Raw genomic sequence first — 23,334 nt, forward strand, 5'->3', positions numbered from 1 at the left:
AATAGGTTGATACAGGTAAGGGGAAGGGAGGGGGGGGAGTTGATAGGAAGATGGTTGGACAAAAGCCAGAAACGAAAGGACGAAAGCTTAGACAAAAGGATTGAAGGGTTGCGAATTGTGAAGCGAGAGGACGGAATGTAGGCGGCAGGGGAGAGGGAGGGGAGAAACAGGGCTTGTCCAGTGGGGCACAGGGGAGAGGGTGAGGTGAGGGGGGAAAGGATGGGAGGGGGTTTGTGAGAAGAAGGGAGTGTGAGGAGAGGGGGTTGCTCTCCAGAGGTGTTGCATGATCTGCTGAGTTACTCCAGAACTTTGTGTCTTTCTTTTTGTAAACCAGCTTCTGCATCTCCATCCGGAAACAAATCGCTTACTATGTAAAAGACCCAGGATTCCAATCGGACTGTGATATTTCTTTGCTTGGATCAAGGAGTGGTTTGGAAATAAGACAGGACTCCACTTCATGTGGGAGGAGGGAATGCCAGTGAAGCTGACATGGAGGAGGCAGGTCCTGTGGGATTCCCAGATTACCACCGGCATTGCACTCAGAACATCCTTTCAATGGTGTCCACAAAACTATTCAAACGCAGCTGAGAAATCCCCCCCCCCCCCCCCACTACTTCACCAGTTGTTAAACGGAGTGATGGAAAGTGATTATCTTCATCTGAGGTGTTTGCTCCATGAGTGGTATTATGCGATCATCAATAGCTGAGAAAGAGGAGCAATGTTGCATTGCTGAGCGTTTGCAGCTAATGGAGAGGGGTAGATACCATTGATATGGTGTTGCGAGTTTCTACGCTCTGTGCAGTTGACCTGTAAAGCCAACTCTTTCTCTTTTCATGTTTATAAGTTCTAGGAGCAGAATTAAGCCATTCGGCCCATCATGTCTACTCTGCTGCTACTTTTGCATCTACTCTGCAATGCCTCTCTCCATCAGAAACAAAGTCTACATAATAAACAGGTAGATTGCAATTGGATACGGGACAGAAAGTAATCTTTATAACAGATCTGCACCACCGATCTGTGCCTGATTAGAAAGGCACATGAGCAGACAGGCTTAGAATGAGGAATATGACCAAACCTACGATTCCTCTTGTGATTTCAGCCTTGTAAAAGTTAACAGCTCCACATCAAAGTCAACTGTGGTCAACAGCAAATGGCAAGAACCAGCCAAAACCATTAAGTTGGTGTTGCTTCAAATATATCTAGTGGAAAAGCTATAACATGCAATTAATTTGTTCTTAGTACAGATTATTCATCAGTAGTGTTAGGTGACATGCCAGACAGCAATGTGTGGAATGTTAAGAAATACAAAACTGAATTAAACAGTTAAAAGCCAATTATTTGCATTTTCAGATTATTTCTTGCTACCCGGTCTATTTTAACCTATTGACACTCACTTTGCCCTGGCTGTTTTTTTAGAGCTAATTGACAGAGCAGCAACCTGAGCTATCTCACCCACTTACCACAGCCCAGAAGAAGGAAGCACCACTCAGGCTGACCAAGGAAGCTAACAATATATCTAAACTGGGACAGGGACTCAGAAATATGGAGAGAGCATGGGAATATTTGGATTGGCCATAATTAGAACCGATTCAAGGAGCTAACAGATGCATCCCACTCCTGTTTCTGTTTCCTGTGCTCTTACTTTTTATTTGTATTCATTTGAACCCTTCAGAATCTGTGTCTGGTATACTGCTTCTGTCTACTGTTACTTGCATGCCTCAAAATTCAATGTCAATGGTTACAGTGGTACTTTATATGTCACATGTACCGAGGTACAGTGAAATTCATCTTTGAATACAGTCCAGTACAAATATCACTATACTTTAGCACTTGGATACATCTTAGATGAGTGCCTCAGATACAGTACACTTCTCCATAATGAGAAGGACTCGTTTATGATCTTGTTGTTCATCAACTATCAAGTGAACTCGTAGTGAAAACCCGAACATATCTGTGCATCCAGAACATAACATCCACTTTTGGACTGCAGACACCCAGAGGTCCAGTTACATGGATAACCCATGACATGGCAGGAATCAGAGCTCTCATAAACCAACACCTAACAACTTAATCACCTGCGAATTGCAGATCTACAAAGATCTGTGAATTGCAGATCTAATAGGTTGATACAGGTAAGGGGAGGGGAGGGTTAACAAAAAGTTAAAGAATATTTGTTTCTTCCCATTCCTTCCTTCTCTCCCGAGATGCTGCCTGACCTGCTGAGTTACTCCAGCATTTTGTGAATAAAAAGAATATTTGTTACTTTCTTTGTGACTGCTTGTGACCATTATTATGCTTCATTCTTTGCATTTGGATTAAAGTTATGCAAAAGACAAGTGCCAATGTCTCTGTTCTTAACATCCAAATCAAAGGGGGTGCAGTCACAAGTTTATAAATAGTGTGACATACATTCTTAGCAAATTGAAGTTGTTTAAATGAAATAATATGGTTGTTTAAATTTGAACCTTGCTATAAAAAAAGCCTCCAATTCAAATCTAATTCAATATTAATTTGAACTGCAGCACGAGGCTAATTGTTCTGCTCGAAAATACTTGATTATTAGACAAATTGTCATGTTATATTTCTCAGGTATCTTACATACAGCAACAAACACACTTATCCAAATGGAAAAACAGTTAACATTATTCTGTTCAGTAAATATTGGTGCTGTAATTGTGGATAGTGGATTTTGAGTATATTCCAAGTATATGGTGTTGTGTATTGGTAGCAGAGCCAAATTATTTACAGTCTTTCAGCCAGATCACAACAGATGGTTTAAAATAATCCCTTGCATCGTTCCATTACATTTGCTGTGTAATTACAAAGGTGCAAAAGTATTTTTCTTTTAAACTTTGGCATGAACTATGAAGGCAAGTTTGTGAAAATTCTATATTGTGGCAGTGAGTGCAACATCAAAAGAATGTCAGTGGTTTTAGATTTAGGGATGTGTTGAAATCATGAAAGATGCAGCATTAACCTCTTCATGTTGTCCTCCCCTATTTCAGTCATCTCCTCCAATCCTATGACCCTCTCATCTAATGTGGGTCTCCCGTTCATCTGCAAAGGCGAATTGCTTCACCATGGACAGCCAGACTTTCAGCTTTCACATTCCTGAGCTTGGGAATGCCACACCTTTCCTTAAACCTCTCGATCATGTTTTGCCATCCTAAGCTTCAAACTTACCTTGTTGACCATGCTTTACATGTTGTAATGGCTTCTAACAAGACTCGGTGTCGAATTTGGTTCTCATGGGGTTCTGCCTAACAAAACATTGCATGCCATCACTAAAACTGTGTGTATTATTCCCACCACACAATTTGTTTCAGTAATCCTACCTTTTAGGGTAAATCCGTGTGATACCACCATCAGTTGCAACGAATCTGGCAAGAACTCCAGCCCTAATTTAGAAAGAGTTGTCAGATTATTATATTTTCTAGGATACTACCATCTCATCAACCACCATAATCACATTATGGACAATTTTTGTTTAACCAAAACCAATTGACCCTCAAACATGCACGTCTTTGAGATGTGGATGGAAACTGGAGCACCTGAAAGAAATCCACGTGGTCACAAGGTGAACAAGTAAACTCCGCACAGAGCATCATCTGAATGGTGATCAGGAATGAACGTGACTCTCATGCGCTGTGAGGCAGCAGTTCCACCAGCTGCACCACCACAAATATTCTTTACTAGTCCCTTGACTGTGTCATTTATCACCTTGCACTTGAGTGCATTAGACTCAGTTTGCATGAACCACCTGCTGCAAGCCTACCAGTCGCCCTGCTGTCTGCACTTCCTCAGCCGGAACAGAAACTATTCATGTCACTTTTTGCGAAGTTAAATATGGTTCCAAATGCAATTTGAAGCCTGTTAATGCTCAACCATAATACTAGGTTTAAATTAATCACAGGAATTTAATTAAAAGTAATGGCAACCAGAAAAGAATATACACATGTAATTTTGCTTCCAGGCACCTGATATATTTGTGTGGGAAATTCAAGGTCAACGGATGCCAGCATTTATTTTGGAAAGCAGATCAGTAAAATCCTGCTTTACTGCTCATGGAACAGCAAATGCAAATTCCACACTCATCGCCAATGTTAATTTCTTTTTAAAATGAAGTGTCCTGAAATTTTTAACAGATACAACAGTGCTTAACGTTTATTCCACTCCAGGCCTGTGCAAAGTAATCATGTTTTTGTTGCCTTCAACCACTGCTCATTTTCTCTACATTTATGTGTCCATCTGGTGCAGACAGAAGTCCTCTGCATGGGAATGAAGTCAAATTAACGAGGTGCAGTTCATTCAAACCAGAAGCTCAAAACTTACGGCTTTTTTTTGCTCCAATAATTCGTAACCAGTTCAGTTGTAAATCCAGCATCAAGCAACAGATTATTGATCAGGTCAGTCTTGCCTGGAAAATTAATGAAAAAAAATCCTGTCAGAAAATAAATGTACTTAAAAAAAAAAGCAGAATGGCTCATTCTTAAATAAATTCAGGCAATAGTGTTTTTTTCCTGTGCAATCTTTACAGCTTCAGTCTCTGTAAAAAAAAAAGCTCATGGAAGGGTGGTCTTTAACCCTCCTAGATACCGCACATTGCCCAGAACCCTATCATGTCAACAACAACACCCGTCTTCAGTGTGATGAAGAACAAAACTGCAGAATTACCAGATTCATCAGACTTCATGTAAACTAGGGAAGGGCAATAAATGCTGACCTTGCAGGTAATGGTCACCCCCCACCCCCATAAATTCATGAAGAAAGTATTGGTAAAATAACAAATGCAATGCAGAATCACTTTACATTGTACATTAATCATATCTTAGAGTCGTAGAGTGATACAGCATGGAAACAGGCCCTTCAATCCAACTGGCCCACACCGGCCAACATGTTCCAGCTACACTAGTCCCACCTGCCTGTGTTTGGTCCATATCCCTCCAAACCTGTCCTATCCATGTACCTGTCTAACTGTTTCTTAAATGCTGGGATTGTCCCAGCCTCAACGACCTCCTCTGGCAGCTTGTTCCATACACCCACCAACCTTTGTGTGAAATATCAACTCTTGTTCTGTCAACAAGAGTTGTGTGAAATATCAACATTTTGTTCTGTCAAACTGTGCTTGATAAAAAAAGATTACATCTACTGAAAAGAAGGAATATATTGTAAACAGATATATGTTGATCACAAGATATACCAGGATTACCATAATCTTAAAGTTTTACATTGATTGTCCATTGATAACTATCTAAAACTCACTGTCAGAATTGTTTTTCTGTCAAGCGGTATTTGCATAATTGTAATCAAAGGAACCAAAGACAGCATTTTTATAATTTTCTATGGTATCTTTATTTGAAATTGAACAGTAATTTAAAGAATTTCTTTTAGCAGAGTATTGCCCTGGATAAGGCCTTGTTTCAAAACTTAAGCTTTGATTTTGCTCATCAGGAGGAGGACAGCAACTCAAACTTTATCAGAAATTGTTCAAGAAACAGCAACGATCGTGCTAAAGCTTGAGAATGTTTGGTAATTGTGGGTATAGATTATGGAGAAGGAAAGTAAAAAGACAAATTGGAAAAAAAAAATTAGGGAGAATGCAGGAAATGAGACTTGTAAATATTTAGAGACCGAGTTGAATGGCTGTCATATGTGGAGCAGGGGAAAGTCAAAGATTCAGCCAACACCGAGCTTAGACAGAGGATTCCAGTAACTCCGGAGAGCAACAAGACAGTATTTGTAGATGTCACGAAGGGATTGTGATAATAGGTTAAATATGAAGCTAAAGTCGGGGACTCCAATGTAAGTTCCAGTCAGATACCAAAACATTGACATGAGCACCTTAATTTGACTCATTTGAAGATTTTAACCAGGAGCCTCTCACAATGCTAGAACTGACATGAGATTTTACTTGGAAGCAAAAAAATTTACTTGGAAGGATTTGACTTTGATGCCTTTGGACAATCAATTACAAATTTATTAACATCGGACTTCTATCCATCCCAAAGAGTTGCAACAATGAAAACAAAGTTTCAAGCAGAAGATGATGTGTGCTTCATTTCACAGGCTGGTTCACTACATTTTCTTGGTCACAATGACCCAAAATCCAATTTATACCCAAGAACATAACGTTCTTTTCCTGAAATCGATTACGTTTCTTGTTCCACTTCACCGTTACTGGAAATCCAATCCACGTTTATATTGTATTTTCTTAAGTTATTTTTAATTTATAAACATCACCGCATCACTTTCATGCTACTCATATCAGAAATGTTCTCGGTCTATTTTGCTGGATTGTTTCATTAATAAACACATCTATCAAAACCCCTCCATGTCCCCATTTGTCTGCAAGAATGTGGAGTAGAATTCAACATAATTATCAGTCCGGAATAGTGTTTCCTGTGTACCATATTGATTTCAGATAAAGGTCATTTTATTAAAGATCTTCCAGTAAATCTTTAAGAATGATGTGCTGGAACACTTCATTCATGAAAGGTTCAGCCACTTGGATCCCGGATCCAAGGGCACGAGCAAATTTAATTAGCAAGTTGACTCTCTAGTTCCAAAGCATGGATTATCGGGAGAGTCAGAGGTCAAGCATTTGACTTCCTTTCCTGGCAAGATCTTTCTGCAGCAATTCTGTAAGGAGGTCAGAAAGTGAGAGCTCCCGTCTAAAGTTTACTCTTTACTAGTTTCAGAAAAATAATCTTATCCGCAAGTATAATTACCCAGAATGATGTTGCATGCACTATTATTTTGTAATGAAGAGCAATTATTCGATGGCTTCTCTGCTCATTGACGTTTCCTGTGCAATATTGAATCAAGTTACTGGTGTGAGGTTTCACTATACTGTTCATCAGCCTACCTTCCTAAATCAAGAAGTTCAATGCCATCAATACAACTTCAAAGTGTACACAGCTCACCTTGGAAACTCTAAGTTGCAAAGTAGAGATTCACTGTGCAGCACAAAGAGCATAAAAGAGCTCACATAACAGTGGTTTTACTGCTATAATCCCAGACATCTTGTGAAAGGGAACTTTTATGTGGGATCTGGAGAGGTTGTGGTGATGATGTCCATGCCCATACATCACATTATTTATTCTCAAAAGCTACAATATCTGCATCTGCAATGCACAATCCACCACGCACCACGCCGCCCAAACACATTTGAAATACAAAGATCCACCTGCTGTAATTTGAGATATCTACTTTATCTTGGTTAAGATTTTAATCTGAAGATTTTTGGGATAGGGTTTGTCGACCATGCCCTCAGGCCTAGAACGGGGCACTAACTGTGTAACACTAGTTGCAAACCCATGGATCAAGTTGGAATTTTTTGTTGTTTTCCATCTGCCGATTACATCTTTCAAATGTATTGACTAAATCGTACCTAAAATTGTGCCTTCTGTGAATCACCTCTGTTTCATCTGCCATGCTTAATGTTTCATACATAGAACACAAACAAACACTAAAATAGTTTCAACTATTGCCACAGCATTCTACTGTAAATTGAGCTGTTTATCTTGGGGATAGATGGTGGCTTTAACATCCAGGTTCAGGAACAGCTTCTTCCCTGCAGCCTTCAGGCTATTAAACACTACAACCTCCATTCAGCTTTGAACTGCCTGTTATTGTTATTATTGCACTATTATTGTTGTTTTTTTATATGTACCTATGCGTGTACCTGTGTACGTGTGTGTGTGTGTGTGTGTGTGTGTGTGTGTGTGTGTGTGTGTGTGTGTTAGGAGGGAGAGATAGATCAGCCATGATTGAATGGTGTAGCCGTGATGGGGCGAATGGCTATATATATATACATACATATATATATACACACACATATATATATATATATACATACATATACACACATATACACACACACACACATATATATACACACATAAATATATATATATATATATATATATATATATATATATACATACTGAACTTTTTTTCTCATTATTATATTGTTTACAGTGTACTATGTTTACATATTCTGTTGTGCTGCTGCAAGTAAGAATTTCATTGTTCTATCTGGGACACATGACAACAAGACACGCGACCCTCTTGATTCTTGCATTGGCAATAAAGACACTACAAAATTGGATTCTTGGTTTGGATCCAGAATTCTCTACGAATGATCAAAACAAATAATATGTGAGCTGCATACTCCAAATGCTTCTGAAAGCAGCTCGTTTCAGATAATCATTACCCTCTTGCTCGAGAAAACGTGCCCCTCAGATCATCTTTAAATTTCTCCACCTCATATTAAATTTGTGGCTTCTAATTTTAGACTCCTTTACCCTGGGAAAAACATATTCTATTTATCCTGTTTAGGTCCCTCATAATTTTATAACCCTCAATAAGATCCCGTTACACTCCTGGGTCCTGTGAGAATAAACCCAGCCTCTCCAATCTTTTCTTAGTAGTAGTAGTCAATTTGAAAAGTCCGGGAGCAGAGCAAGGACGCCCGTTGGCTGAGCAGTAAAGTAAGTGCTAATCACAGTTCAACAGGCAGTTTAAGTGAGAAGTCAGGTAAATTGGACAATCAGGCAATTTAAATTGGTGATATAAGCAAGGCTCACAAAAGGGTGCAGCCCTGTTCAGGTGCAGCCCAGTGAGAAAAGTGCGAGTCTTTGGCTGCGAGTCTTCGGCGAGGAGGCTGAGGTGAGGAGGATACCATTGTTTTAAGCCAGAGCTGGTTATAGGCACAAGGTGATGGCGGAAAAGTTGGTGCGGTGTGTTTCCTGCAGGATGTGGGAAGACAGGGACGTCGCGGGAGCTTCTGGGAGCTACACCTGCAAGAACTGTGTCCAGGTGCAGCTCCTGAAGGGACGTGTGGTGGAGTTGGAGAGGCAGTTGGATGACCTCAGGGCCATCCGGGAATGCGAGAGTTTCCTCGACAGGACCTATTGTGAGGCTGTCACGCCAAGGGTCCAGGTCGAGCGAAGGTGGGAGACTGTTTCAGGGAGGAGTGGACGTGGACTACAGGAGACCCCGGTGGCTGTGCCTATTGCAAATAGGTATACCCTCTTGGGAACTGTCGGGGCAGAAGACGTTTCCAGTCCGAGTGGCGGACCTGTTGGCAAGGATACACGACAGGGGAGACCGAAGTCTGGAAGAGCCGTAGTGGTCGGTGACTCCATAGTCCGAGGGACGGATAGAAGATTCTGTGGCAGCAGGAGGGACTTGAGGATGGTCTGTTGCCTCCCTGGTGCCAGGGTTCAACACATCACAGACCGGCTTCAGAAAATCCTAGCGAGGGAAGGCGATCAACCTGAAGTCGTTGTGCACGTGGGCACGAATGACGTCGGGCGGAAGAGGAAGGAGGTGCTACAGCGGGAGTTTAGAGAGTTGGGAAAAACGCTGAGAAGTAGGACGTCGAAGGTAGTTATCTCTGGACTGCTACCGGTACCTCGTGCTGGTGAGGCCAGGAACAGAGAGATAGAGGGTATGAATTTATGGCTGAGGGACTGGTGCAGAGAGCAGGGATTTAGATTTCTGGACCACTGGGATCTCTTCTGGGCTAGGGGTGACTTGTACAAAAGGGACGGGTTGCATCTTAACAGCAGGGGGACAAACATTCTGGCAGGCAGGTTTGCTAGTGTGACACCTGTGGCTTTAAACTAAGTAGTGGGGGGGAGGGGTTAACAAATTGTGAATATGAAGATGAGGTAAAAGGGAATACAGGAGATATTGCAAAAGACTTTCGGAAGAATGGGAACAGAAGTTCTAGAGCGGAAAAGAAATTAAGGGCAGGGCCAATTGTGAACGATGTGAGAGGGGAGGTAAATACAGAAGTTAAAGTGTTGTACTTAAATGCGCGTAGTATAAAAAATAAAGTGGATGAGCTTGAGGCTCAGTTAGTCATGGGCAAGTATGATGTTGTAGGGATCACTGAGACATGGCTACAAGAGGACCAGGGCTGGGAACTGAATATTCAGGGGTACACAACGTATAGAAAAGACAGACAGGTGGGCAGAAGGGGTGGGGTTGCTCTGATGGTAAGGAATGATATTCATTCCCTTGCAAGGGGTGACATAGAATCAGGAGATGTTGAATCAGTATGGATAGAAATGAGAAATTGTAAGGGTAAAAAGACCCTAATGGGAGTTATCTATAGGCCCCCAAACAGTAGCCTCGACTTAGGGTGCAAGTTAAATCAGGAGATAAAATTGGCGTGTCAAAAATGTAATGCTACGGTGGTTATGGGAGATTTCAACATGCAGGTAGACTGGGAAAATCAGGTTGGAAATGGACCCCAGGAAAGAGAGTTTGTAGAGTGCCTTCGAGATGGATTCTTAGAACAGCTTGTACTGGAGCCTACCAGGGAGAAGGCAATTCTGGATTTAGTGTTGTGTAATGATCCTGATCTGATAAGGGGACTAGAGGTAAAAGAGCCATTAGGAGGCAGTGATCACAACATGATAAGTTTTACTCTGCAAATGGAAAGGCAGAAGGGAAAATCGGAAGTGTCGGTATTACAGTATAGCAAAGGGGATTACAGAGGCATGAGGCGGGAGCTGGCCAAAATTGATTGGAAGGAGGCCCTAGCAGGGAAGACGGTAGAACAGCAATGGCAGGTATTCCTGGGAATAATGCAGAGGTTGCAGGATCAATTTATTCCAAAGAGGTGGAAAGACTCTAAGGGGAGTAAGAGACACCTGTGGCTGACAAGGGAAGTCAGGGACAGCATAAAAATTAAGGAGAGGAAGTATAACATAGCAAAGAAGAGTGGGAAGACAGAGGATTGGGACTCTTTTAAAGAGCAACAAAAGTTAACTAAAAAGGCAATACGAGGAGAAAAGATGAGGTACGAGGGTAAACTAGCCAATAATATAAAGGAGGATAGCAAAAGTTTTTTTAGGTACGTGAAGAGGAAAAAAATAGTCAAGGCAAATGTGGGTCCCTTGAAGACAGAAGCAGGGGAATTTATTATGGGGAACAAAGAAATGGCAGACGAGTTAAACCATTACTTTGGATCTGTCTTCACTGAGGAAGATACACACAATCTCCCAAATGTTCTAGGGGCTGGAGAACCTAGGGTGATGGAGGAACTGAAGGAAATCCACATTAGGCAGGAAATGGTTTTGGGTAGACTGATGGGACTGAAGGCTGATAAATCCCCAGGGCCTGATGGTCTGCATCCCAGAGTACTTAAGGAGGTGGCTCTAGAAATAGTGGAAGCATTGGAGATCATTTTTCAATGTTCTATAGATTCAGGATCAGTTCCTGTGGATTGGAGGATAGCAAATGTTATCCCACTTTTTAAGAAAGGAGGGAGAGAGAAAACGGGTAATTATAGACCAGTTAGTCTGACATCAGTGGTGGGGAAAATGCTGGAGTCAATTATAAAAGACGAAATTGCTGAGCATTTGGATAGCAGTAACGGGATCGTTCCGAGTCAGCATGGATTTACGAAGGGGAAATCATGCTTGACAAATCTACTGGAATTTTTTGAGGATGTAACTAGGAAAATTGACAAGGGAGAGTCAGTGGATGTGGTGTACCTCGACTTTCAGAAAGCCTTCGACAAGGTCCCACATAGGAGATTAGTGGGCAAAATTAGGGCACATGGTATTGGGGGTAGGGTACTGACATGGATAGAAAATTGGTTAACAGACAGAAAGCAAAGAGTGGGGATAAATGGGTCCCTTTCGGAATGGCAGGTAGTGACCAGTGGGGTACCGCAAGGTTCGGTGCTGGGACCCCAGCTATTTACGATATACATTAATGACTTAGACGGAGGGATTAAAAGTACCATTAGCAAATTTGCAGATGATACTAAGTTGGGGGGTAGTGTGAATTGTGAGGAAGATGCAATAAGGCTGCAGGGTGACCTGGACAGGTTGTGTGAGTGGGCGGATACATGGCAGATGCAGTTTAATGTAGATAAGTGTGAGGTTATTCACTTTGGAAGTAAGAATAGAAAGGCAGATTATTATCTGAATGGTGTCAAGTTAGGAGGAGGGGGAGTTCAACGAGATCTGGGTGTCCTAGTGCATCAGTCAATGAAAGGAAGCATGCAGGTTCAGCAGGCAGTGAAGAAAGCCAATGGAATGTTGGCCTTCGTAACAAGAGGAGTTGAGTATAGGAGCAAAGAGGTCCTTCTACAGTTGTACCGGGCCCTGGTGAGACCGCACCTGGAGTACTGTGTGCAGTTTTGGTCTCCAAATTTGAGGAAGGATATTCTTGCTATGGAGGGCGTGCAGCGTAGGTTCACTAGATTAATTCCCGGAATGGCGGGACTGTCGTATGTTGAAAGGCTGGAGCGATTGGGCTTGTATACACTGGAATTTAGAAGGATGAGGGGGGATCTTATTGAAACATATAAGATAATTAGGGGATTGGACACATTAGAGGCAGATAACATGTTCCCAATGTTGGGGGAGTCCAGAACAAGGGGCCACAGTTTGAGAATAAGGGGTAGGCCATTTAGAACGGAGATGAGGAAGAACTTTTTCAGTCAGAGGGTGGTGAAGGTGTGGAATTCTCTGCCTCAGAAGGCAGTGGAGGCCAGTTCGTTGGATGCTTTCAAGAGAGAGCTGGATAGAGCTCTTAAGGATAGCGGAGTGAGGGGGTATGGGGAGAAGGCAGGAACGGGGTACTGATTGATAGTGATCAGCCATGATCGCATTGAATGGCGGTGCTGGCTCGAAGGGCTGAATGGCCTACTCCTGCACCTATTGTCTATTGTCTATTGTCTATTGTCTTATATCTACAGTTCTCCATCCCAGGCAACATTCAGATTAAGCTCTTCTGCCCACTCTCTATTGATACCACATCTTCCATGTAGCGTGGTGACCAGGACAGTACACAATACTCTCAGTGCTTCTAACCAATGTTTTGTACAACAGCAAAATGACGTCCCATCTGTAATACTCAACACCTTAGACTCTGAAAGCAAGTCCACCGAATGCCTTTTCACTACCCTATGACAAAGATTCCCTGCCATGTGTCAGTGTAATGCTTGGCAAAGTAGATTTAAATTCACCGCCAGATTTTACTCAAGTGAACGTATTTTAGATGTATCAGCACTACACCTCATCTGTTCTCCCTTAGTCTTTTCTGCTTTGCATTATTGCAATGTAGAATTGGTTCTGGAACAGAATAACACGGAACCTAAGTTTGCCCATAATACCTTAAGATCTTGAATCAATTACAAATTATTGTATGAACTCAAACAGCAACAATTGCGTAAAATTGGCCTGGCTGGCTTTATTACCCTCAGGCCTGAACACACAAAGAGCCCAGAAACACTCAGCAATGTGCAATGACAAATACTATATACGATGCCACCTCCATATAACCGGGGTGTCACGGGACAACTTTAACACCCATGCATTAAGTTACCTACATTATAAATTAAACTAACTTTTACCTAATCTCTGTCTCGGGGACATGATAATATCCATGGTACTTCAGAAACTGTGATACAGTGACGCTTGTTGGATTGATGTTGCAGTGTACAATGGACCATGAACATGATATAGAAAGTTAAAAACAATTATGGATGAACATGAAGAAAAAATAAATCTTGTTGTTTTGGTCATTTTTCCACTAAAATATTTTGGATCTCCAGAGCACTAGGGGGGTTTGGGAGGAAATTTAATATTTAATAGGCCTCTTAAGTTAGTTTACTCCATTGAAATATCTATCTTAGACTAATTCAGAGAAATGAATTGTTATAAATCAAAAATGTCCTTTGCAAGAAAGATTATTTTATTCCTTCTGGGCCTGTTTTTCCCATTAAAGATGGTTTATGCTTGCAAAAGAGAAAACTTGCAGTCAATAATTTGCAGGACATCCAGTAGCAACTTTCTTAAGATAGTTTATCGTTTCCTTCTGTGCTTACTCAGTTATTGGCACTCCTTGGCTCAGTTGAATGTACTCTCATCTCTCAGTTGGAAGCTCCACTATGGATACAATCAAGACTAATAGAGCAGAGCAAGATAGACCACTCAATCCTAAAAACCGTAGTATCTCATGGCGCCATTTGAGTAGGCAGAAACTTGCAGAAACATTTTAAAAGAAAAATAACAAAAATCTGTGAATTGATAGATGAGATATATTCTGCATTTTTATGGTATCATCACACATAATGATCCCCCAAAACACTGATTACACTGCGAGAGGCATAACGGACGGCGGGTTTTGCCTACTAAAATGGCTCCTTTGCATAGTACACTTCAGTATAGGTGATTTCGACGGAGTGGTCTATCTTGCTCCACTCTATGATCTTTGGATACAATCTATACTGACTCTTTAATACAACACTGAGTGGAGGGAGGGTCAGGATTGAAACCCAACAGTAATGAAGATCTGGCAACATAGTTTCCACGTTAGGATGTTGTGAGACTTGCAGGTGAACCTCAGATGGTGGTGCAGCCATTCCCCGTTCTACTCTCATACTTTGTGGTAATAGAGAGCATGAGTTTTCAACATGCAACCTCTGTAGACTTTGAGCCACAGCGACCTTAGTTTCTGCCACAGTATTAAAGGTCCTTCAAGTTCCGCACCATCCTGAATTGGAAATAGATCAACATCACTACCCCGGGTCAAAATTCTGGAATTCACAATGAAATAGCACTTGGGAGCATTTTCATCACAAGAATATATGTGACCCACTACTGCTCTCTCAGGGCAGCATATATATTGACTTGTTTTTCAGACGGGGTGTCACTGGTAAGGCTAGCTAGTGATGCCCATCCCTGAGTGCTCGAGAGACGGTGGAGAGCTGCCTTTTTAAAGGCCACTGACCTTCTGGTAAAGGTGTTCCTTCAAAGCTTTTGAGGATGGAGTGTCAGGATTCAAAACCGACAGGACTGGCAACATACTTTCTGAGGTAAACACAAAATGCTGGAGTATCTCAGCTGGTCAGGCAGCATCGCGGGAGGAAAGGAATGGGTGACTTTTCAGGTCGAGACCCTTCTTCAGACTTCTTTCCTTCCCGAGATGCTGCCTGACCCGCTGAGTTACTCCAGCGTTTTGTGTCTATCTTCGATTTCAACCAGCATCTGCAGTTTTATTTTCCGACATATTTTCCAAGTTAGACTTGGAGGTAGACCTGCATATGGTGGTGCCACCACGCCCCCTACTGCTCTCATCCTTCTTGGTCCTAGGGAGCATGAATTTTGGAGACGCTATAGCACACACTTGTGGTCACCATGCATTGGTGGTGATGGTGGGACTGAATAATACGATCAAAGTGTATCAGCCTGTTCATACACACCATGTGAGGTCACCTAACTACATACTCCACCTGTTGTAAAACAATTGTGCAATTTAGTACCTTGCCACGGGGTGGCACAGTGGTAGAGTTGCTGCCTTACAGCACCAGAGACCCAAGTTCGATCCTAACTACAGGTGCTGTCTGTATGGAGTTTCTATGTTCTCCTCGTGCCCCACATGGATTTTCTCCGAGATCTTCGGATTCCTCCCACACTCCAAAGACGCACAGGTTTGTAGGTTAATTGATTTGGTATAAATGTAAATTGTCCCTCAAGTGTGCAGGATAGAGTTGATGTGCGGGGATCGCTGGTCGGCGCAGACTGGGTGGGCTGAAGGGCCTGTTTCCGCACTGCATCTCTAAACTAAAATAAATTATACAAGGGTCTCGACCCAAAACGTCACCCATTCCTTCTCTCCAGAGATGCTGTCCGTCCCGCTGAGTTACTCCAGCTTTTTGTGTCTATCTTAAATTAAATTAAGGTACAGTGTAATTAAAGGGGCTAGACACATTTGTGGTTTCACTAGGATCTATCTTTCTGTTTCGATCATTGGGTTTCAGCATCGCTAACAAGACCAGAACTGAATCGATAATCAGCCTTAAGTTTAATAACGTGCAAGGATTTAAAAGGCACGTTGTTTGTGGTCGGCAGTCAACTATTTGCTACAGAAGGAAAGGGAAGCTGATTTTGTCCTTTAAAGTACACGATGGGTACAGATGGGTTTTACAACAATCAGAGTGGTTTTCTCGACATCATCACACAAGATTAACCTTTTTAACCCGGATTTCCTGACTTTACTTAATTAACTGAACTTATATTGCCCAGCTGCTGTGCTTTCAGATCATGCCCTCGGGCTTCTTCACAGTAATATCATGTTCCGAAACTGTTATTGTATAGACAACTTAACCAAAGGTGCCAAGATGAAAGCACAGTGAAAGACCAGAACCCTTAAGCACCAACAAGACTCAATTCTATTGAAGTTGAGATGTAAGAGACGACCCAGACATCTTTCAAAACTTTAGGAACAAGGAACTGCAGATGCTGGCTTGCACAAAAAGTCACAAAGTGCTGGAGTAACTCAACAGGTCAGGCAGAATCTCTCGGACAACCTGGAGAGGTGATGTTTCGGGTCAGGACCCTTCTTCCAGCTCTCTCCCAGCTTTCTTCCCCCCCCCCCCCCCCCCCCCACACCTCCTATAGTCAGTCTGAACAAAAGTCCCGAACTGAAATGTCACCTTTCCATGTTCTCCAGAGATGCTGCCTGACTCGCTGAGTTAGTCACATTTTTGAACACGATTGCCAACAAAATAACAACTGCATATTTCTGTACGAGGGATTTCTGAATTTAAGAAAACACTTTCAAATGTCAGACACTTGGACTATTTGTTCCAGATCCATTTTGATAACAATTGTTGCTGGCTCCACAAATCAGTGAACAAATTTACAGAATTAGATTCTGTATCAATGTGATTTCAAGGGTTAGATCTCAGATTTAAACCAGATTCTCCTCAATGTTATACACCCAGGTACCCCTGCTTTCAAAATGAAATCACAAAACATTTCAGCATGCTCCAAGCCCTCAGCTATTTCTTCAGTCTGTTATTTCTCCCAGTCAGTCCTGCACCTCTGGCACTCCATCAAAACTTTCAAAGTCAATTCCACGGCCTCTCCCATCAAACTGCAGCAAACGGAATAGCAAGGACCCTGAGATCTAATGGTTCATTCACGTGAGGCGCCAACTTGGCCCCAACAATCATCCCTATGACCTGGGAATGTTCCCATCAAGTTCACACTCATTCATTATAATTGTTCACATTTTTCCATCAAGGCTTTTAACTCCACCAATTGTGGCACTTTGTATTTCTCAAAGAAATAGGCGGCATCATGGTGGCGCAGCGGTAGAGTTGCTGCCTTACAGCGCTTACAGCGCCAGAGACCCGGGTTCGATCCCGACAACTAGTGCTATCCATACAGAGTTTGTACGTTCTCCCCATGACCGCGTGGGTTTCCTCCGAGATCTTCGGTTTCCTCCCACACTCCAAAGACGTACAGGCTTGTCGTCTTGGTGTAAGTCTTGGTATAGTCTTGGCTTGGTACAAATATAAGTTGTCCCTAGTGCGTGTGGGATAGTGTTAATGTGCGGGGATCGCTGGTCAGAGCGGACCTGGTGGGTCGATGGGCCTGTTTCTGCGCTATATCAGTAAACTAAACTAAAGAGGGAATGCAGTATTGAAATGTATTTCTATGGATATTGCTATGTAATTTGATGTGTAAATGGTAAGAGGATGAACTGACATTGTTACGTGCATGTAAGTATGTATGTTTGTGTTCATGTGCATTTGCACTTGTGTACAGGCTCCATATGCAGTCAGCTGTTTGCTGTTAGTAGAATAAATACACTAATATGAAGCACTTGTGAGAGTTTTTTTTGTAAATATTCACTCAGGTGTCAATGTGGAAGCCAGAAAAATGTTAAAGGCAAATGCTGAAGTAACTCAGCGGGTCAGGCAGCAGACAGACACAAAGTGCTGGAGTAACTCAGCGAGTCAGGCAGTACCTCTGAAGAGAAGGAATGGGTGATGTTTCGGGTCGAGATCCTACTTCAGACTGAAAGTCACGGGAAAGGGAAACTAGAGTGATAGACGATGATGCAGAGAGATATAGAACAAATGAATGAAAGATATGCAAAAAAAGTAACAATGATAAAGGAAACAGGCCATTGTTCGCTGTTTTCTAGGTGAGCACGAAAGGTGTCTCTGGAGAACATGGATGTGACATTTCTGGCTTGATTATGGTGGTGGTGGGTGAGGGACCCGGGGGTGGGTGGGGGTAGCAAAGCTGGAGGAGAGATGGGGCAGGCCAAAGGGTGGCAAGTGATAGGTGGATACAGGTCAGGGGGGCGGGAGTGGTGGTGTGTCGACAGATGGTTACACACATGCCAGAGATGAAGAGGCTACAGATGCAAGGTGAGGATGGGATCGTTGTGATTTGTGAAGCAAGAAGGAGTGTAAGTCCCTCCTCCTCCCCCTTCCACCGACCTTCCTTCCTCCTTATGGCAACGCCAGCATTTATTGTCCATCTCAGAATTTTGAGGGCAATTATAAATGAACCAATCGGTGGGCCTGAAGTCACACATAAGCTGGGCTAGATATGGGCAGCAGGTTTCATTGGAATTTACCAGAGATCTAGCAGTATCCAGCGTTTATTTTATGATACTTTAGAGTTTTTTTTCATATTTTACTTTCCTGTCCAAGGCTTGTAAACAGTGGGTTTAATTTTCACATTGTGTCCCACAATGGGAGCCCGAATGAGTAATGTCAATGTCTAGAAACTCCGGCTGTAACAGTACTTTTCATTTGCAGAGCACAGATTGAAATCAGTGAACAGCTAACAAAATAAGAGGATAGTCTGGCTAAGTAAAAGATTGCCAACAGTTTACAATTATATGCCATGTTTCAAATGCCTCCCTGTTATCCTCATGTACTTGATGTTCACCAACGAGTCCATAATTTTTGTGCAGTTAAAGTAAGAAACGATCAATCAGTACAAATTGGCAAATCAGCTGGGGAAGCGATTGCTGGAAAAGTGTGAACTATTGCAATGAATGAGTCCATAAATCAGTGATAACATTCCCAGTCGCTTCCATGAATGTGTGGGCCTTGTTGCTGCCACACATGCATGAATCATTAGACCTTGGGATCACTGGTTTTCCATTGTTGTTAGCTTGTTTGATAGGGAAAGCCAAAGAAAATCAGCTTTTTAAAGCTCTTTTGATAAAGTGCCAGAAGTTCAGACTGTCTAGATGATATTACAGACTGAAGAAGTAGTTGTGGTCTTGAGGGGTGCTGGAATATTTTATGATTTCATTTTGGAACCATTGCCGACAGAATGAGTTACACATTAGACAATGTGGTTTGAGTGGGATCTAAACAATGGAGCCACAGATTATTGAATTGAACTTTGTAATTTTTCATCAACTTTTGCTGCCAGCAAAATGTATCATCTTAAGATACGTTGAATCACTTTAATTATATATTTGCACTTTCAAAAATACCCAGTACAGAAACGTACACTTGTTGTTCCTGTTGACCAGTTCTTCCTTGTGACCAGTGTAATGCAGTTTTATTTAAAAGACCAATAAAGTATCCAAATAGCCATCTAAATAAACCTTTCTCTCAGGCCATTGATTTATACAGAGTATTTAGGATTCTCTTTGGTTTGCAAAATTGGTTCAACCTCCTCCACAGTGAACTTAGTTCTGATATATTTAATTCTGGAACACAGGAGCTTGTACACACGCAAATGTACACAGACACGCACGTGTACATGTACACATGCACGTGCATGCAATGATGTCACTTCGCCCCCCTACCATTTACACAGCAAATTACATTGCAAGCTCCTGAGTTCCAGAATTAAATACATCAGAACTAAGTTCACAGTTGAGGAGGTCGAATCGATTTTGCAAACCAGGGAGAAACCTTAATAAATCAATGCCTCGAGAGTTTGGGCGCAAAGTTTATTTAGGCAGCTATTTGGATACTTAACTCTGCACAATTCTGCAGCTTTCGAAAGGCATCAAGAATAAATTCAATCTCATACAGTACTTAACTTCATTGTCCATTTATGTGCCAGTAGAGTAACCTTGCAATGCTTACTACTCTGAGGCAGAGCTCGCTGGCATTTTGTTGGAAACAAATTACCACCAAGGAAGCTATAAAAATCTGATGTTGTTACATTGTCTCAAATAAATGTGCAGGAAACAGCAGTTCATTATCAGGCACTAATTCTTCCAGTGTTCCATGTGTAGCAAAGATCCTTCTCAACTCTTCAATGGCACTTTTCACAATCACACATGTAACCATATGCTTAACCAGTTTATTTTGGCCAATACACCAAGCTCCCGGTAACAGCCTTTGCGTTGGTGAACTCTGCATGTTTGTTGTGTACCTCACTCACAATTTCTTGTCAGGAAACATTCTGGAATAGCTACCTGATGCTCCTATTTTATATAAGAAAATAACTGCAGATGCTGGTACAAATCGATTTATTCACAAAATGCTGGAGTAACTCAGCAGGTCAGGCAGCATCTCGGGAGAGAAGGAATGGGTGACGTTTCGGGTCTGAAGAAGGGTCTCGACCCGAAACGTCACCCATTCCTTCTTTCCCGAGATGCTGCCTGACCTCCTATTTTATATGTTCATCGGTGTTAATATATCAAACCCATGATTCTAGCTTGCATGTAAAGCTTCATACAACTACTTGTCTGGGCAGCTCCATCCTCACGTGTGTATTTGCAAATCTGCTCTGGAGATCTGCTCTATATATATATATATACACACACACACACACTATATACACACACAGTATATATACACAATATATATACACAATGTATATATATATAAATATATATATATATATATATATATACAGAATATATATATATATATACAAATATTGCTTAGGTTCCTGCGCATCCTTACTGACGAATATCAGTAAATCATAGTCTATAAGGTCCTGAATAAGTATTTATCCTCTACTTTTTCCATTTGGGGACAGTTATCGGAACAGGGGATTTCAATTTCCCAAATATGAACTGCCAGTACTTCCCTCGGTGGGAATGTGATTTTTGCATTGCGTCTGAGAGCTTTTGGATGTTGTATGTGGATCAGTGAATGAGGGAAGGAATGTTACTGTCACTGATCTTGGGGAATATCTTTGATCCAGTGAGGGAATATTTAGAAGATAGTGAACATAACTGTATCTTTTAAAGTGGTTGTGGAAAAGAATAAGGATGAACCAGTAATTAAGGTCTTAATTTGAGCTAATTGCAAATTAATTACATAAGGGAGGACCTGGCAAAGATACCGTGCCCTCCATAATGTTTGGGATAAAGACCCAGCATTTATTTATTTGCCTCTGTACTCCACAATTTGAGATTTGTAATGGAAACAAAAAAATCACATATGGTTAAAGTGCACATTGTCAGATTTTAATAAAGGCCATTTTTATACATTTTGGTTTCACCATGTAGAAATTACAGCTGTGTTTATACATAGTCCCCCCATTTCAGGGCACCATAACGTTTGGGACACATGGCTTCACAGGCATTTGTAATTGGCCAGGTGTGTTTAATTGCCTCCTTAATGCAGGGAGAAGAGAGCTCTCAGCACCTAGTCTTTCCTCCAGTCTTTCCATCACTTTTGGAAACTTTTATTGCTGTTTATCAACATGAGGACCAAAGTTGTGCCAATGAAAGTCAAAGAAACCATTATGAGACTGAGGAACAAGAATAAAACTGTTAGACATTAGCCAAACATTGGGCTTACCAAAATGAACTGTTTGGAACATCATAAGAAAAAGAGAGCACTGGTGAGCTTACTAATTGCAAAGGGACTGGCAGGCCAAGGAACACCTCCACAGCTGATGACCGAAGAATTCTCTCTATAATAAAGAAAAATCCCCCAAACACCTGTCTGACAGATCAGAAACACTCTTCAGGAGTTAGGTGTGGATTTGTCAATGACCACTGTCTGCAGATGACTTCATGAACAGAAATACAGAGGCTACACTGCAAGGTGCAAACTGCTGTTTTGCCACAAAAATAGGATGGCCGGGTTACAGTTTGTCAAGAAGTACTTAAAAGCGCAACCACAGTTCTGGAAAAAGGTCTTGTAGACAGATGAGACGAAGATTAACATATCAGAGTGATGGCAAAAGCAAAGTATGGAGGAGAGAAGGAACTGCCCAAGATCCAAAGCATACCACCTCATCTGTGAAACACGGTGGTGGGGGTGTTATGGCCTGGGCATGTATGGCTGCAGAAGATACTGGCTCATTTATCTTCATTGATGATACAACTGCTGATGGTAGTAGCATAATGAATTCTGAAGTGTATAGACACATCCTATCTGCTCAAGTTCAAATGTCTCAAGACTCATTGGCCGACAGTTAATTCTACATCAAGACAATGATCCCAAGCATACTGCTAAAGCAACAAAGGAGTTTTACAAAGCTAAAAAAATGGTCAATTCTTGAGTGGCCAAGTCAATCACCTGATCTGAACTCAATTAAGCACGCCTTTTATATGCTGAAGTGAAAACTGAAGGGGACCAGCCCCCAAAACAAGTATACGCTAAAGATGGCTGCAATACAGGCCTGGCAGAGCATCACCAGAGAAGACACCCAGCAACCGGTGATGTCCATGAATTGCAGACTTCAAGCAGTCATTACATGCAAAGGATATGCAACAAAATACCAAACATGACTACTTTCATTTACATGACATTGCTGTGTTCCAAACATTATGGTGCCCTGAAATGGGGGGAACTATGTATAAACACTGCTGTAATTTCTACATGGTGAAACCAAAATGTGTAAAAATGGCCTTTATTAAAATCTGACAATGAGCACTTTAACCACATGTGATTTTTTTTCTAATACAAATGTCAAATTGTGGAGTACAGAGGCTAATAAATAAATGATGGGTATTTGCCCCAAACATTATGGAGGGCACTGTATACTGGGAGCATCTACTTGTAAGCAAGTCTACATCTGCACAGTGGGTTGCATTCAAAGGAGAAATTACAAGCGTTCACAGCCAAAATGTTTGTGAAAGGGTCTCCAAACTATAGCTGGTTACTGGAAAATGCAGGATTTTCATTTGAACTTGCAGTGACAATAAATCATTGCAAATCTGACCACAAGCTATTAATTATTCCATAAAAGGACGTTACTCCAGCACTAGCTGCGTTTTGTGTATTAATCAGCATCTGTGGTTTCTTGTTCCTAATTATTGCATCATTTGTGTTCATAAAAAAGTTGTAAAACACTTTTTTACAAATCGATCTCATCTGTGAAATAAACAGGCCCTTCGGCCCACCGAGCCCACACCGACCAGCGATCCCTGTACACTAAAACTATTCTACACACACTAGGCACAATTTACAATTTTACCGAGCCAATTCACCTACAAACCTGTGTGTCTTTGGAGTGTGGGAGGAAACCAGAGCACCCGGAGAAAACCTGTGCAGGTCAAACTCCATACATACAGCAACTGCAGTCAGGATGGAACCCGGGTCTCTGGCAATGTAAGGCA

At 41.7% G+C, this 23,334-nt stretch overlaps 1 protein-coding gene across 2 annotated transcripts in view; it reads right to left on the bottom strand.

The window, feature by feature from the left end:
- The window catches only part of LOC144604905 (voltage-dependent calcium channel subunit alpha-2/delta-1-like), a 497,845-nt gene that overhangs the window by 42,511 nt on the left and 432,000 nt on the right, over positions 1-23,334 (bottom strand). For both annotated transcript variants that reach the window (XM_078419763.1, XM_078419762.1), the window contains 2 exons: positions 4,333-4,417; positions 3,336-3,398 (listed from right to left, as the gene is read on the bottom strand). In XM_078419763.1, coding sequence (XP_078275889.1) covers positions 3,336-3,398; positions 4,333-4,417 — 148 coding nt within the window. The remainder of the gene's footprint in view (positions 1-3,335; positions 3,399-4,332; positions 4,418-23,334) is intronic.

The sequence above is a fragment of the Rhinoraja longicauda genome, chromosome 23 (assembly GCF_053455715.1).
Source record: "Rhinoraja longicauda isolate Sanriku21f chromosome 23, sRhiLon1.1, whole genome shotgun sequence".
NCBI lineage: Eukaryota > Metazoa > Chordata > Chondrichthyes > Rajiformes > Arhynchobatidae > Rhinoraja > Rhinoraja longicauda.